Below are 14,332 nucleotides of genomic sequence, written 5' to 3'. Positions count from 1 at the left end.
GTTTTCTGTACCAACACTGAGTGCAGTTAAAAATAAAAAAACAAAAACATCCTGCTGATTCCAAAATATTCAGGACACGGTTTCTAATATATGGTAAATTGAAAACAGCTTAATGTTTTACTTCATCAACTTCAGATTTTTTTTTGTAAATGTTTGCTTATTCTGAATTTGAGGCTTGCAACACGTTTCAGACAAGTCGGGACGGAGACAAAGGACTGTGGAAGATGTGGACAGCTCACACTTCATGAAACTGTTGGTAAGCAGTCACCCATAAAGGGCCTTCGACTTTTTTTCTGCTATAGACCATAGGACAGATGATCCACCCCAAAACAGCTTACTATTATTAGTCACTTTTTAACTGAGATTTTCAAGACAGAAGTTAGCTACATCAGCTCCAGGGAAAGAAATGCTCGGGACAATGAAATGAACCGTTTGAACTTTATTTAAAGTTGATCTGTAGTTGTACACTTAACATTACAGCGATGCCAAAATAAGGTTAAAGTGTACACATACAGTGCATTCTTGATAGTTTCATGAAGATTAAAAAGACGCTTTAAAAACTTGACAGATATGGCAAATTGACAAAATTTCCACACATGAACAACTGTAGCACAGGTAACTAAGCTTTGGCTGTCTCAATGTTAAAACCAGAGACATTCAAGTACAGTCTTGAGGTACATTAGAGGTATATCCATATGAACTGATAAATTAAAAAGGCCACACAGATTCTTTCCTAACAGCACAAAATTTTTGTACATAAAAAAAAAAAAAAAAAAAAACCTCTTGATTCATCAAACTAAAATGTGGACAACTGCAATCATACTGTGCAAACAAAACAGGCCATTATTGTTGGACATCATCAAATCAAGATCATTATAAATTTTTGGACAAAATGGACTGCTTTCAAGCACAAGAAAACCATTACAATCGTGGCAGCCAAAAACTGCAACTGGATCTTTCTATTGCAACGACTCATGATGTTGAGCAAAGAGCATCTAAAAAAAATGATTAACAAATGCACATAAAACAGTGAGAAAAGTCTCTTTGCAGTATATTATTCTTTTCTCTGTTGTAAACAGTTTTTATGTCAATAGTTATGGCAGCACTTTTACCAGATGTAAAAGGTGATAAAACGGGTCACATTTAGGTGCTGGTACAGTTTCCTGCACAATACTGCCTACTGTTAAAAGAAAATATAATCCAAGATGACTGAAAGCTGTATGACACATCTGCTGTAGTACATAAAATAAGAAAGTCAAAAAAGAAAAGCATAAATACAGATTGCGTGATGCTGGCTTGATCTGGCAAAACATTTCAGAGCAGAATGAAATGTAACAGTGGTTGGAAAATATTCATGGGGGGGTGGAGGAAATGAGTTGGGGTTAAAGGGACAGGAACACAAAGAACAACACCACAATGGGGTGGGGTGGTTTGCATCTTGATAACACATGGCTTTGGCTTGTTCCTCAGTAATCTTCCCCATCTGACTCCTCCTCTTCTGCAGTCTCCAGCCAAGTCAGCCACTGGTTCACCTGCACCATAAACACAATATCTCCAATTACACCAAGTTATTCTTAACAATAAACCAATCACAGTGTGGGATTACAACACAAAAGGGGTCTAAACTGTGGACCAACATGAGATATCAAATACATTCACATGAACATTAATACCCCAAGAAGTAGCAGCTGGTTACGTGTAGATGAGGGACAGTCTAAAAACCTGATCGTAACCTAGTTGTCAATGTAAATATGTAAACGAGTACATCTGATATTCATGCAATTTCAAAATCTGTACCAAAGAAAGAAAAATATAGTAGCAATATACATAAAATTACCTGAAATAATGCTTTCCCCTTCCCTGGATACTCTTGGTTGACATCTTCTTTCCATGAGAGGAAGGCCTCTTCTTCAATTATTTCCATGTCATAAAGGTTTACAAAGTAGCGCAGCAGCATGCCTATAGAAAGGAAGAGAAACCATTAAACTTCTGCACCAAAGTCTCATACCTTTCCTGCTATGCTGAACAAGGGCGTGTACATACCTTTGGGGAAACCCTTGGCATTGCAGTGAACCTGCAGGGCGTACAATGCACCGACTTGCAGGTTGATGTGATCATGCAGGAACTTCTGCATCACGGGCTTGAAAGACAGCAAGAGTTGTTTCTCTTCATCCAGCTGCTCTTTAGTGGGAGCTGCAAGCTGCTCATCATCATCATCAGGGTTGATCTCATAAGCAATGTACTGCAGGAAACTGGCAGACAAGGAAACCACCAAGAGTCAGTAAAACACTTGTAAAGCAAAATATGTTGTTCAGGGTTAGATTAACCAACAATGCGTTCACAGGCAGAAACACCATCCACTGCTGTACCTGGTCACGAGGATGTTGACAAAGCCTTTGTCAGTGTGGAGTTTAGGAGAGATGTTTTCTTTGATCCACTTGTAGATGGACTGCGGAGAGGGATCTACTTTGATCTGTTTCAGCAGCTCCTTTTCCAGTTTCATGAGTGGAAACAGAAAGCCGAGACCTTTGCCCTCCAGAATCTCCAGCATCCTGTCCTTGTTCTGGTCAATTTCTAAGGGGGGGGGGGAAACAATACACGTCAGTAGTGTCAAAAGACTGAAACTTAGAAATGAACATAAGGTCAGAGTGGGTTAGGACATACCAGGCAGCATCTTCTGCATGGAGATCTTGCTCTGCTGGAACATGTCAGCCAGCCACTCGCGGTCCTTCAGTTTGACCATCTGCTGCAGGCAGAGCAAGAACAATGGGAAATGTGCACCATTTTCCAGCTGATGGGCCAAATCTGCGATGCTGATCAGGTCAGCAACGATTGCACGTGCTGCAAACTGTGCCAGGTAGGACTTCACCAGTGGGACTTCTTCCTCGATCTTGGGACACTGGTCCAGAACACTTAGAAAGGCCTATCAAATGAAACGGAATAATTTGTAGTAAACAACGGCTTCATACTCAGACTCATCCATTCCCAGTAATGTGTGCTGGTTAATATTAAAAATCTAAAGAATTACCTGAATTAGGTTTTCACCAGTGACAATGCTCTCATTGCAGAGTGCATGGATCAGGGTGCTTGCATGTTCCTTATCCTCATCTGAGCGATCAAGGGAATAGACCACAATCTTGTAAAGCATCTCTGACAAAAAGTGCTTTGGAGGCTTCATCTCCCTTACAGCATTCACTGCCTCATCAATGTTCTTGCTGTTCAGGTAGTCTGCCACCAATGTCTCCTAAAAAAAGAGGAAAGGACAGTCAGATATTGTATGGTGGACATACAGTATGCTGTGCATGAAGGAAGCACAGAGTGATGGAAACTTACTGTCATTTTGAGCAACTCTTCTTTTGTAGGGGGGGCTTTTTTAGTGGATTTTGCTGGTTTTTCCTGAATTGGAGGAGGATTGATTTTCAGGCCAAGCTGTGGGGACTTAACAAAGAAAGCCAAATTAATTAATGTGCTTCCCAGAAATCAAAGACTAACAATGAATTCTACATATTTGGTTTAAAATGTTACCTGTCCTAGTGAGGAACCTTGGGTAGGAATCATAGTCATCTGTGGCTGCAGCTTCTGCACTTGTTTTTTATTCAAGATGAAGGACTGTGCTGGCCTCAGACTGATCTACAGGGGTGAAGAAAACAAGTTCACAACAACATCACACTCTTCTAACACAACTCTACATTTCTTGACAAAAAAAAGCATTTGATGGGAACCACCCTCCTCCCACCATGCAAAAGTCAAGGAACAAAAAAAAAAAAAGTACCTCATCAGCATTGACCTTCCCCTTCTTGCTGAAACGTGGAGTCATATCCTTAGACTGCATCTGCACTGAGTGATTCTGTTTATGGTTGAAAACTGGTGAATTCTGCCCCTTTGAGAAGAAAAAAATAAAAAATAAAAATCAGATTTATAGTGATGAACACATGAGGTTCAACATTGCAAAGTACTGAACAATTACACTGTATGACATACCTGGTTTGATTTTATGAATGGTTTGCTTCCTGCTTCAAACTGAGGCTGGTGTAAACTGTTGCCATTCATAATATGGCCATTGTAGTGTGGGTTTGTGCGATGTCGTCCCATGGTAGGGGAATAGTGGTCCTGGATGACTCCTGGACCTGTACCTATGCCACTTCCTACTAATAACAATAAAAATAAAAAATAAAGGTCAAATACTGGTAGGGGATCAGTCTTTATTAATGCAACAAGGTGGCTGTGCAACTCTGACATACCAGGCATCTGTCCAAACATATCAGCCAGCCTACCAAGAGGTTCCCTGTCAAACTTGATCCTTGTTGGCAGGAAGGAGTTTTCCATAAAGAAGTCATTTCTCATGCCATCAGCTGGGGGTGGAATAAAAACACCCAAATCCTGCAACAAACAGTCAGCATCAAAGATACAGGCAGAATATGGATTCCTACATCCGTACACTAATATTAATGAGCAGTTTGAGTGTCTGATACTGTGAATCATTCTACACAGCTTGTCCCAAAGTGGACCCAGCAAACTAACCTTTACTGCCTCCTGACGAACTTGGCTGATCGTCTTCGGTCCGTTGTCAACATGAGCTTTGCGAGGCGTCCAGTTGTTTTCCCGCAACTCCACTGTATTCTGCAGCAGGAAACGGATTCTAGCTGGCAGCTCCTTGCTGGTCGTTAAGATCTGCATGCGGCCAAAGTACTGATCCATCAAAGACTGGAATGAGAATTTATTTGTTAGAAAATGGGACAAAGAGATTTTAGGAAATAACTCTATTATTCTGTTGTTTTTCCACACGCACTCACCTTCGCCTTGTCGTGATCAAGTTTAGGTCCCACTGTTTTCATTATCTGACAGAGGCATTCCAAATCTTCACCCATATCCTTAAGTTGGACTTTCTTCTTCTTATCCAAAAGCTTAAAAAAGAAATGAGAAACAATACAATTAACTTTAACTTAACTTCCAAGATGTAGCCAGGATTACAGCATAAAATGAACCATTACATCCAGCCACGTAAGGGTTAAATCAACAGAACTTACTGTTTTGATGCACTTGTGAAGGATAGATTCGTGGATAAGGTTGAGTTTGCCAAGTTCCCCAATGAATTTGATGTTGCCCAGCATTTTGATCTTTGCAACAGCACGCTGCTCCTCCTCATCAGAGGTGAGAGGGCCGTCATGTTTGTCAAAGACTACACAGGATGGAAAAACAATTGAAAATGTGGAACAATTGTCCAAGATGTGACCAAATATACCGGTATATATATATTTTTAAATGAGCCCCATGTATCAAGTGGGATTTATTTACTTTCAACGTTTTTGGCACGGTTCTCGAACTCATCTTGAAGCTTGGAAATCAGAAGCCTTCTGAAGGTCTGGAAAACAAAATTTGTTCAAAATTCATAATAAGTAAAAGCAGTAACATGAGATTATATTCTAGAGTAAACAGTATTGCTTAAAAACTTACAGTATTCTGCTTTTGTGTGGCTTGATTTTCTGTTGATGAATCTTCAAAGTTTGGTGCATCTTCTGCCAAGCGTAGACATAACTGAGAGTATAACTGGCTATACTTGGGCTCTTCAAGGGCCTTGTCAACAATCTAAAGCAAAAGGAACAAAATAATTTAGAAACTGCCAGTTTTCATAGGATATAATACATGTGGACAGTTAAAGAGAATACTCACCAACAAGATGATTCCTTTTAAGACAACTTTTGAATCTAGACCCACATTGAGGAGCTCCAGGCATAGTTTGTCAAACTTCTCAGGAGTCAGCTTATTAAGTATGCTAAGAGGAGATGGTACAAAAGCTTTAAAGACTTCACACTGTGAGAGAGCAGCAACACATTAATTAAACAAATCTTCAGTGGCATATTCAGGTCCTAGTATGCACTTTCAACAATATTGTGCAAGAACTTTATATTACCAGCGTAACTCAACACATATTTGAATAGAAACTTACCCTCTCACTTTCCTGAAGATTGCATCCTTTTGCCCTTTCTCGTTGTAGGAGTTGGCATCTCGTCTAGTGCTTCGAGAAGGTACCCATCTCTGAACGCCAGAACCTGGGGTTTTCCCCAGGAACTCGCTGTGATGAAAACAAAACATAGCTAATGTTACAATACAGAAATATCTATCAGAAAAACATCACTATTATTATTACTACTGTTACTATTATTATTTTAATTGCTATGCAAAAGTGAGCATAGAAAGAAAAAGAAAGTTTAAAGACTGTAGTCAAATTTCCAGCATGCGACACCATCAGCTGTTCTACTATTTAGCAATAATGTCCATTTGAATGGCAGAATTTGCTGTAAGATGTGAAGTGACTTGCTATGGAGTGTCTACTTCAGCTACACATTACATGTGTTGTGCTGTGACAGTGAAATGAGCCACTCTTTAGCTTACATGCTACAAGCTATTTTATCAAAATATTGACACTGGCAACACATGAACCACTGGCAAAGAGGTAAAAGGTCATGAAATTTCAAAGTAAAAGCCGTACTTTGTAAACGCTAAATCTGTTTCACAATTAAGAAGGTTTATCCTAAAAATAGAAACGCATCATCATATCAAGGTGTAGTAGAACCACATACCAATACATTCAGAGGATAAAGAAGCAACTTGCAAGAGACATTTGCACTACTATTTGCACTAAATATTCTGATGTAAAACACGTGTGGGAAAGCAATTAAAGCCCAGTTTTATTGTAGATTTAAAATTAAATTAAGAACAGTGTCTAGGACTTCCTTGTGCAAGGGGGAAAGGGGTTTTAAAAAAAATTAAATAAAAATCACCTGTTGCCGACAGTCTTGGGATAGTGCTGAGGTGCACCCCCACCTCCTCCCCCTACACTGTGACACACACAAAAAAAGGAAAAAGGTTTTAACTCAACAAAAGGAAATGTGAGCCTGATCTTTTATGTGCGCTGTTGGAGAGTCTTTGGTATACATAACCTATATGCTTAATACCTGAAACGAGAAGGACCCCCTGGTGCAACGACACTCTCCACTTTGGCGGCTTGACAAAGAATATGTGAAAAGAATAATGTTCCGGGAGTAGGGCAGGAAAGAGCGACCTGGAAGTAGAGGCACATACACAGTAACAGATTAGCTGGCAGTTCAAGGATGTAAAATGGAAATTAACAAACAGCGGAGGGCCATAAAACACTCCACAGCTGAGCGATAACAGTATGACGAAGTATGTTTCATTGTAATGACTGTTTAGGGATTCAGCCAAATTATTGAGCTCATCGGCGCCTGCACGTGTCCATACAAGTACACGTGAAACCAGGGAAGTGATAGCTTAAGTACAGTGATGCTAACGTTAGCATGTTGAGTTGGCTGTGTTGTGTCCGTGTCCCAATCGCTGCATTTCTCACAGCCTTAACTGAACCAGCACAACAACCATCTGACTCCTGGGACTCCGAACCATGTTAACAACAGTAAGCCAAAGTACCCAAGCTTACCTTGTATAACCTACATCTGATCCAAGTCACGGGGGCCAGCGCAACGCGAAACACTATACGAGAGGTCGACACAAGACCTGGATATCTCCATAAAGGCACATGTAGCTAACATGTGCCTTTATGGAATTATCCAGCTCCAGCGTTGAGCATTTTGAACACGATTCACATTCGATAATAAAATAGCAAAACACTTATCAATGCAGTAGCCAAGTACATGGTTCCTACCTACTCATACCCTCAAATTATTCGATTTAGCAGCTCCGAAAAAAAAGCTTAAACGCCGTGAGTTTAAACCTTTGGACTGAAAATATATGCATACATATTTATTATAACCTTAACTCGGCGAAATCCGTATGAATTTGAGGTGTGAAAGGGCTTCAATGTAAAACAAGATGAAAACCCCCCATCAGCTGATTTTAAGAGGTCTTTGTTCAGACACCGGATGTCCACTCACAGCGACATCTTGAGGGGTTTTGTTCTGTAAGTTAATTAGGCCGCCGGTAAGCTAACTGCTAGCAAGCCGCCAACAACTATTCGACGGCAATTCGGAATTCCTGGACATAAAACCAATTCGGTTCAACTATAACGGTTACTTTGAAAAATCATAGATACAATCATATCACTAACCCGACACGAATTTCCCACCAGACTGGTTGGTTAACAGCTAACATTAGCTTTCGTTAGCTAGCAAAAGAGAACACCGAAATACCTTACCTTTACAAAAGGAACGTCAGTGTAGTTGTTGTCTTGTCGACAGATAGATAAATAAATAAATACAGAATAGAAAAGAGCGCAAAAGGTCGTGTTAAAACCCTGAAGGTTTGGTGATATTGTTTAAAAAAAAAAAGCAGGTAGACGACGGATTAGCAGCAATAGCTACCGGCTTCTCTGAAGATAAAATGCTGACTGTTCACCGACGTCATGCGGAAGCCGCTTTTTGTGTGGAGGCTGTCTCAAACGTCATCAACACACCCTGCCGACGTAACGCTGAAAAAAAGCTCATGAACATTTCGCAATCAGCTGCCATTAGAAAAAACATGCCAGGTATCCTGTCCCGGGGTTTTTTATCTCTCAAGCAAAGATTACTTACCGCTTAGGATTAATCTTTATGTTCTGTATGTAGATAATTGGTTTCTCACACTTGATCTACTTTTTGACCTTGGGTCAGTCACATTTCTTCTGTCACATTTCTATCAGATGGACTGGCTACAGAGGAAACAATGGAAGCTCATTCTTGCCAGGTAAAGAAAAATATCAATGAAAGTCAATCAAAGTTATGCATTTAGAAAAAAAATTCTTGAGATGGTGATTGAAAATTTCAACTTGATATTTTGTAATACTGACTCTTTTCCTCACAAGTCTGACTTTTTATCTCAAGAAGTCAAAATGATGTGCTTACTGGTCAAAAATAACTTTCACTTGAAATTTGAAAATTAACTGACTGAGTGACGTCAGTAGGTTTGACTTTTCATCTCAGAATTTTTCTTCACCATTAGCATTTTTACTTTTACCTTTGCCTAATTTTTATCTTTTTTTTTTCTTTTCCCTGGTAGAAATGGTCTCTCATAGAAAAGAGACCACCACCACAGCAGAACAAGACTGAGTGGATCGCAAATTCACAGTGAAACTATATCGATTCTCTCAGGGAGACTCAGTTTTCTTACCCTCTCCCATAGTTGTGCACAAACTCAGAATTAGCTACACTGAGCCAGTAGGGATTTGATGTTTTTACTCAATGATACCACGGAAGGAGGAACAATGGCTGTTGACGTAAGACTCAAAGCTTTCAGTCAACAGCCAACTACAGCCTGTCACCCTGATGCCCAAATGTTGTAGGACAGAGCGAGGAGTTGAATTTTGAAAGTATTTGACATGCATACATAATTAAACCACTTGTATTTGCTGAGTTTAACCACATGGATTTAGAGTCTGATTAAGATATCTCAACACGTAGTGACCACTTACATGAACTTTTCACAGATATTAATGGTCCCCTGAGGACTCAAAATGATTTTAGTGACTACCTGACCTTTCAGAAACTGGTGGAAAAATTCCATAAAACTTGCAGTTGATAATCATGGGCTTCAGAGGATGAATTCTAATGTTTATGGCGATCACCTGACCTTTCCTGTAGCACCACCATTATCACAAAATGTCAGCTTATTTCCCCCTCTTTCAAAGTGAGTTTTCGCAGACTTTTCAGACTCTGTGTTGAGAGGGGACTGTAAGATCTTATTGTGATGCAGCCTGCATAACCTTATTTTGGTTTTTCCAGTATATTTTACAATGGAGTACAAAGTGTGGGCTGTAACAGTTTCATCAGAAGTTCTGTCGATTGTGTGTGTTTTTGAGAATACGACACCCATATTATTGTTCATGTCGATTTGGCAATGTGAGTCACTTCCTCCATCTGCCAGTAAATGACTACTAGGCGAGACCAGCTGGTGACGCCTCCTGTGTGGCTCGGGTTACACTGTGACGCCCCTTATGCAAGATAAGCTGTCATGATAATGAACATGATTCAGATAAGACATATCAAACCAGTTTGGCTTTGTTTGTTTACAGAATATATGACCTTTTATAATGCTGGTAAATAACTGTAGTGCAAAGGCAACATTAAATCTACACAGTGGATGATAACAAACTTGAACTGTCAGCCAGTGAATTTCCACTGACTTGTTGTGACATGGTTAAACGTGCTTTGTCAGTGTGTCCGGTACTCGTATGCCGACATTGTGTGTGGTGGTCAAATGTCCGTTTGCTTCGTACAAACTGGACTGGTGTTGGTGTTGTGACCCTTTAAAATGAAGCAGTGTCTTCCCCTTCTCATAGGTTGCATATGTCTATGAATTCTGCAGCCAAAGATTGATGTTCCCTTATCAGATTGTTTCATTTGAACATTTTCATAGACCTGAAGACTGCTCAAATTAAGCAGTATTTCATAAGAAAAAATAAAATCAGAAAAATAAGCATTTACACATAATGTAATAGACATTGATGTGTTGACATGTTAATTTGCCTTTTAAGAACTGAGAATTAGATGAGAATAACAACACAACTCTAAAGTCTGTTACAAGAAATACTCTGAGAATGTGTTGTTTATTCACTTATATCTAATCACTGTGTGAGGTGAAATCACTTCTTCTAGGTATTCTTGTTGACACAGAGTGACAGAGATGTTTGTTTCATCATGTTTATTCTATCATTTCTGTTGTTAGCCTAGGGAGTGTTAGACCCTTTTTCTATGCCTGCACTCATTTGCTGCTTCACTCCTAAGGGGCATCAATCATTCATCAAAAGCAAAATGAAGCCGGTTGTCTGACAGTAAACAGTCCACTTCAAGTTAATTAAGCCCAGTGTGCCAATAAAGTCAGCAAAGGCTATCTTTGCACTCGAGGAAAAACAGTACAGTTCCAGTCAGAGCTTGTGTGAACAGTATTTCATCTTTGTTTCGCTTTGATGTGGGCTTCACTGATCTCATGATGTTGTTTTAACCTTGTTTCCAACTTTAGTATTAAGTTTTATGTAGAATCGTCACAGTAGGATCCTAATGTGTTCTTTTGTAAACTGATAACATCTATATGTTAAAAAAAAAATAAAACAAAACAAAACAAACAAAAAAGACCCTTACATTTATTCACTGGGCTAAAAAGTGTAACTTTTTAATGGCCCGCCATTAATATTGTATTGGAACATTGACCATTGCTGTTTCTAAAGGCTAGAATGACAAATATGGGCAGACAGACTTTGCCATTTAAAAGTCACTCAAATATAAATCTTATTCAATATTTAACATTTAACACTTTAATTTTTTACGTTAATGCAGGGTGGTTTGTCCTCTGCATCTGACATGTCCGCAGGGGGGATCCACATTGCAGTGCCTGGAGACCAGCTTCTTTAATCAAGAGAAAAAACAGGACTACTCTTAAATTATATCATGTATGTCTTTGGAGATGGAGGAAATGAGGGGACTGTGTGAACATCAAGAAAACATGCACGTGAACTCCAGAAAGGCCTAAGTTAATCATAATGGATTTTAAACCCGCAGATTCTCGTCATAGGTTACAGAGCGACTGTCTATTCAGTGATAATGTGTCCTCAGAATTCTGACTGACCTTGGAAACAAAATCTGATAATCTCAATTTTTCAATCAACTTCAAGAGAGCCTTAAAGTGAAAAAAACTGGAAATGTGAACATCTATAGTGTATTTCCAGTGAACAACTACCTCTGCTGAGTTTGATTTCGTGATATGATCAGAAGCTCCAGAACAGCGACAGAGGCGACCCTGCAGGGACTTTGGTTTTTGTCAGCTACTGTTCTGAAGTCATGAATGATCTTTCAGTCTCAGTTTAACATCAAATTTCGATGTGAATTTTTGCAATCAACATATTCTAACACATGAATGAAAAATTAAAACCCCATTCATTTTTTAAAATGAATAAATAATCAGTACCACTGTTTTGACACCTCAAAGAGTATGAATGTGAATGAGGATTTCCTTAACTAAAACATCATTCAATGAAGCCTGAATTCATGAAGTGCACTCAAATGATTTTTCAGATGCGATATGTGAGGAGACCTGGTGAGAGGTATATTGTAATAATTTAAGTTTAAATGAACACTGTAGGCTGCCAAATTAGAAAATAAGAAATTATGGAAAACCTCAGAGTTAGGATGGTTCAGTAAAGGATGCAGATAAGGGAGTAGACCAAGACCGAAGGAAAACAATGGCAAAAAATTCAGAATTACTAGTTTCTTGCCCAAAGCACAACAGTAAGCTAACCAAGTGAAAAATCAGTGGCCTTTGTAAGGAAAAGGGTGAGGATACATTTGGAGTTTCCTAAAAGGCGATAGACTCTGATGAAATGAAAATGATCTCCCTGCGCAGTGAGACAAAAGGCTCTGTCAAATGGGACTTAGACACAGTATCCATCTCCGACAGGCTTTACTTTCAAGTATCATGGCTGACCACTTTATATATAGACAAAGAAAATGATGAATCGAGCTGAATGCAGATACATTTCTCAGTAGAAGCTCCCTCATAGTGAAAAGATATTAAACCAGGCTGATGGTATGTAACAATGGCACTGAGCATTCAGCTAGATATGAGCATGCACCCAAAACCCACTCTCCAGTAACATGAAATACAGAGAAAGTTAAGTGAGTGAAACAATTTTGTAATCAGTTTATACGCTGTAACATATCCTGTGAATTGTTCAGTGAAAGCTACTAAATGATCCAGTTTTCACAAAGTAAAGCAAAGAGAATATATCCATCTTATTACTTCGAGACAATTTAATTTTGGGAACTCAAATATAATTACAAGAACTAAATTAGGATTTTAATTTTAACCATCACAGAAGAATAGAAACCATTGAGGGAGCCTTACTGAATTTATTGTGTAACGTATCAAAGTTAATTAAAGTTGGTCTTCAGAAAAAAGCTTAACACTACTGTATATTTCCATTTTTCAGCCCAAAGCAGAGCAAATGATTAGCCATGTATAAAATAATGAATGAGCTGAATACTAAAACTTAAAACTAATTCGAGTTGTGTTTTTTGATGCTTAGTACATTTTAGAGCCAGTAGGTGGTGCTATAGAGCTTCCTGTTACTTTTGGAACTCTTCAAACACAGAGTATCTCTTGTTAGATCATTCAACAAACATTTTGATATTTGATATACAGCAAAGATGTAATTATTACCATTAAAGATATATATATATTTATAATATATTGTTTTTAGTTTTTGGGGTTTTTCTCTGTATTTACAATAGCAGGACCTCTTTGACATGTGTTTAGAGAGATTTTTGTATTTTAAATATTCAGTTTTATTTCCATGTTCAAGTTTCTGAAATGTTCTTTACCTTTTAAATCACATGCACACTCTTTTTCATAATGTAGTCAGGTTGTAGCTGATGCTGATATGACAATTCTTGTATAAACACGTTCCACGTTAAATATTTGTTGATTCAAATGAGAAAATTACGACCATGCTATAGTGTGGCCACCGGCTATAATTCAGGCCAACCACAAAAATGGATTTCTTTTTGTGGACCGGCTTAGTTTTGTTTCATTGCTTCTCTCTTTAATTCTGTGAAATTGATTGAGACACTCACACACATACACACACCAACACACAAAAAGCATGCACAAATGCAAGCGCACACATCTGTGAATGTCTGAACTCAAAGAGTAACAATTCAATCTAACATGTACAAAAACAGCAGCTGCTTGTAAATTTTTGTATTTCTATGCCTTTTGTGTTTACATGTTTCACATAATATGCCTACATATCAGCACAAGCACAGATTATTAAAGCTCTGTATTGTTGAATGGGACAACAAATTTTAGAAATCATCCAATAAGGAATTGGGACAGCATGGAAAAATCCTCTTAGGAATGCAAATTTAATTGACTGAACTCTCAGCATACAGGACATGAATAACATTAAGAACAGCCATAGCTGGGCAGATTTTTGCTCTCATCAGACAGGTTTATCCAGCACATACCTCTTATTTATTACATGAGAGTTTCCATGCTTGGCATTTAATTCACTTTTATTTATTTCTGATGTAGTGGTTCATACATGGCAGAGACAGTGTATGGCCTCAGATATCGCTGCAAATTAACATTGCAGGACTCCCAAACTTGCTTGTACGGATTGTGTGTTTAATATTCTGAGCACACACTGTATGAATATGCTGAGGTAGAGCAATGGTTGCTGTCCTCTGCGCCAAATTGTGTTGGGCTTGAGGGACTGTCTGAGTCATCAATGACAAGCCCTGTGTCTGATTCCAGCTATGCCTACACTCTGGATGGGCTCTACCTGGGGCCTGATGGTATTAGGACGAGATTTGCCGTAGAAGAGATCACTCCC

At 38.8% G+C, this 14,332-nt stretch overlaps 1 protein-coding gene and 1 long non-coding RNA gene across 6 annotated transcripts; one reads left to right on the top strand and one right to left on the bottom strand.

Moving 5' to 3' along the window:
• Nucleotides 1-424: 424 nt before the first annotated feature.
• On the bottom strand, nucleotides 425-8,200 carry eif4g2a (eukaryotic translation initiation factor 4, gamma 2a). Of its 3 annotated transcripts, none has more exons than XM_046387845.1 (21): nucleotides 8,168-8,200; nucleotides 6,957-7,063; nucleotides 6,783-6,839; nucleotides 5,948-6,073; nucleotides 5,671-5,773; nucleotides 5,455-5,586; nucleotides 5,296-5,362; nucleotides 5,028-5,179; nucleotides 4,794-4,904; nucleotides 4,522-4,704; nucleotides 4,242-4,380; nucleotides 3,982-4,148; nucleotides 3,773-3,880; nucleotides 3,526-3,630; nucleotides 3,334-3,438; nucleotides 3,029-3,244; nucleotides 2,665-2,923; nucleotides 2,370-2,574; nucleotides 2,044-2,252; nucleotides 1,838-1,959; nucleotides 425-1,532 (listed from the first exon to the last, which is right to left on the bottom strand). In XM_046387845.1, the coding sequence occupies exons 8-21, from the start codon at nucleotides 5,109-5,111 to the stop codon at nucleotides 1,467-1,469; spliced, it is 2,079 nt and encodes a 692-aa protein (XP_046243801.1). In that variant the 5' UTR covers nucleotides 5,112-5,179; nucleotides 5,296-5,362; nucleotides 5,455-5,586; nucleotides 5,671-5,773; nucleotides 5,948-6,073; nucleotides 6,783-6,839; nucleotides 6,957-7,063; nucleotides 8,168-8,200; the 3' UTR covers nucleotides 425-1,466. The 3 variants fall into 3 exon arrangements, with proteins under 3 accessions (XP_046243801.1, XP_046243811.1, XP_046243820.1); XM_046387855.1 differs by having other exon boundaries at nucleotides 3,982-4,145; XM_046387864.1 differs by lacking the exons at nucleotides 6,783-6,839; nucleotides 8,168-8,200.
• Nucleotides 8,201-8,286: 86 nt separating this feature from the next.
• Nucleotides 8,287-13,169, top strand: LOC124058531. Of its 3 annotated transcripts, XR_006843266.1 has the most exons (3): nucleotides 8,287-8,497; nucleotides 8,651-8,694; nucleotides 9,007-13,169. It is a non-coding gene; the product is annotated as an uncharacterized LOC124058531 (long non-coding RNA). The 3 variants fall into 3 exon arrangements; XR_006843265.1 differs by having other exon boundaries at nucleotides 8,287-8,694; nucleotides 11,280-13,169; XR_006843264.1 differs by having other exon boundaries at nucleotides 8,287-8,694.
• Nucleotides 13,170-14,332: the final 1,163 nt, after the last annotated feature.

The sequence above is a fragment of the Scatophagus argus genome, chromosome 1 (assembly GCF_020382885.2).
Source record: "Scatophagus argus isolate fScaArg1 chromosome 1, fScaArg1.pri, whole genome shotgun sequence".
NCBI classification, from domain to species: domain Eukaryota; kingdom Metazoa; phylum Chordata; class Actinopteri; family Scatophagidae; genus Scatophagus; species Scatophagus argus.
The sequence above is the reverse complement of the archived record's forward strand: the minus strand, read 5'-3'. Positions and strand labels throughout refer to the sequence as shown.

Coding starts and splice junctions, on each gene's coding strand:
- eif4g2a (XM_046387845.1), bottom strand. CDS start 5,111: ATGCTGGGCAACATCAAATTCATTGGGGAACTTGGCAAACTCAACCTT. Junction 2,253..2,369: donor GTCAACATCCTCGTGACCAG/GTACAGCAGTGG, acceptor CTTGTCTGCCAG/TTTCCTGCAGTACATTGCTT. Junction 1,960..2,043: donor TGCCAAGGGTTTCCCCAAAG/GTATGTACACGC, acceptor TCCTTTCTATAG/GCATGCTGCTGCGCTACTTT.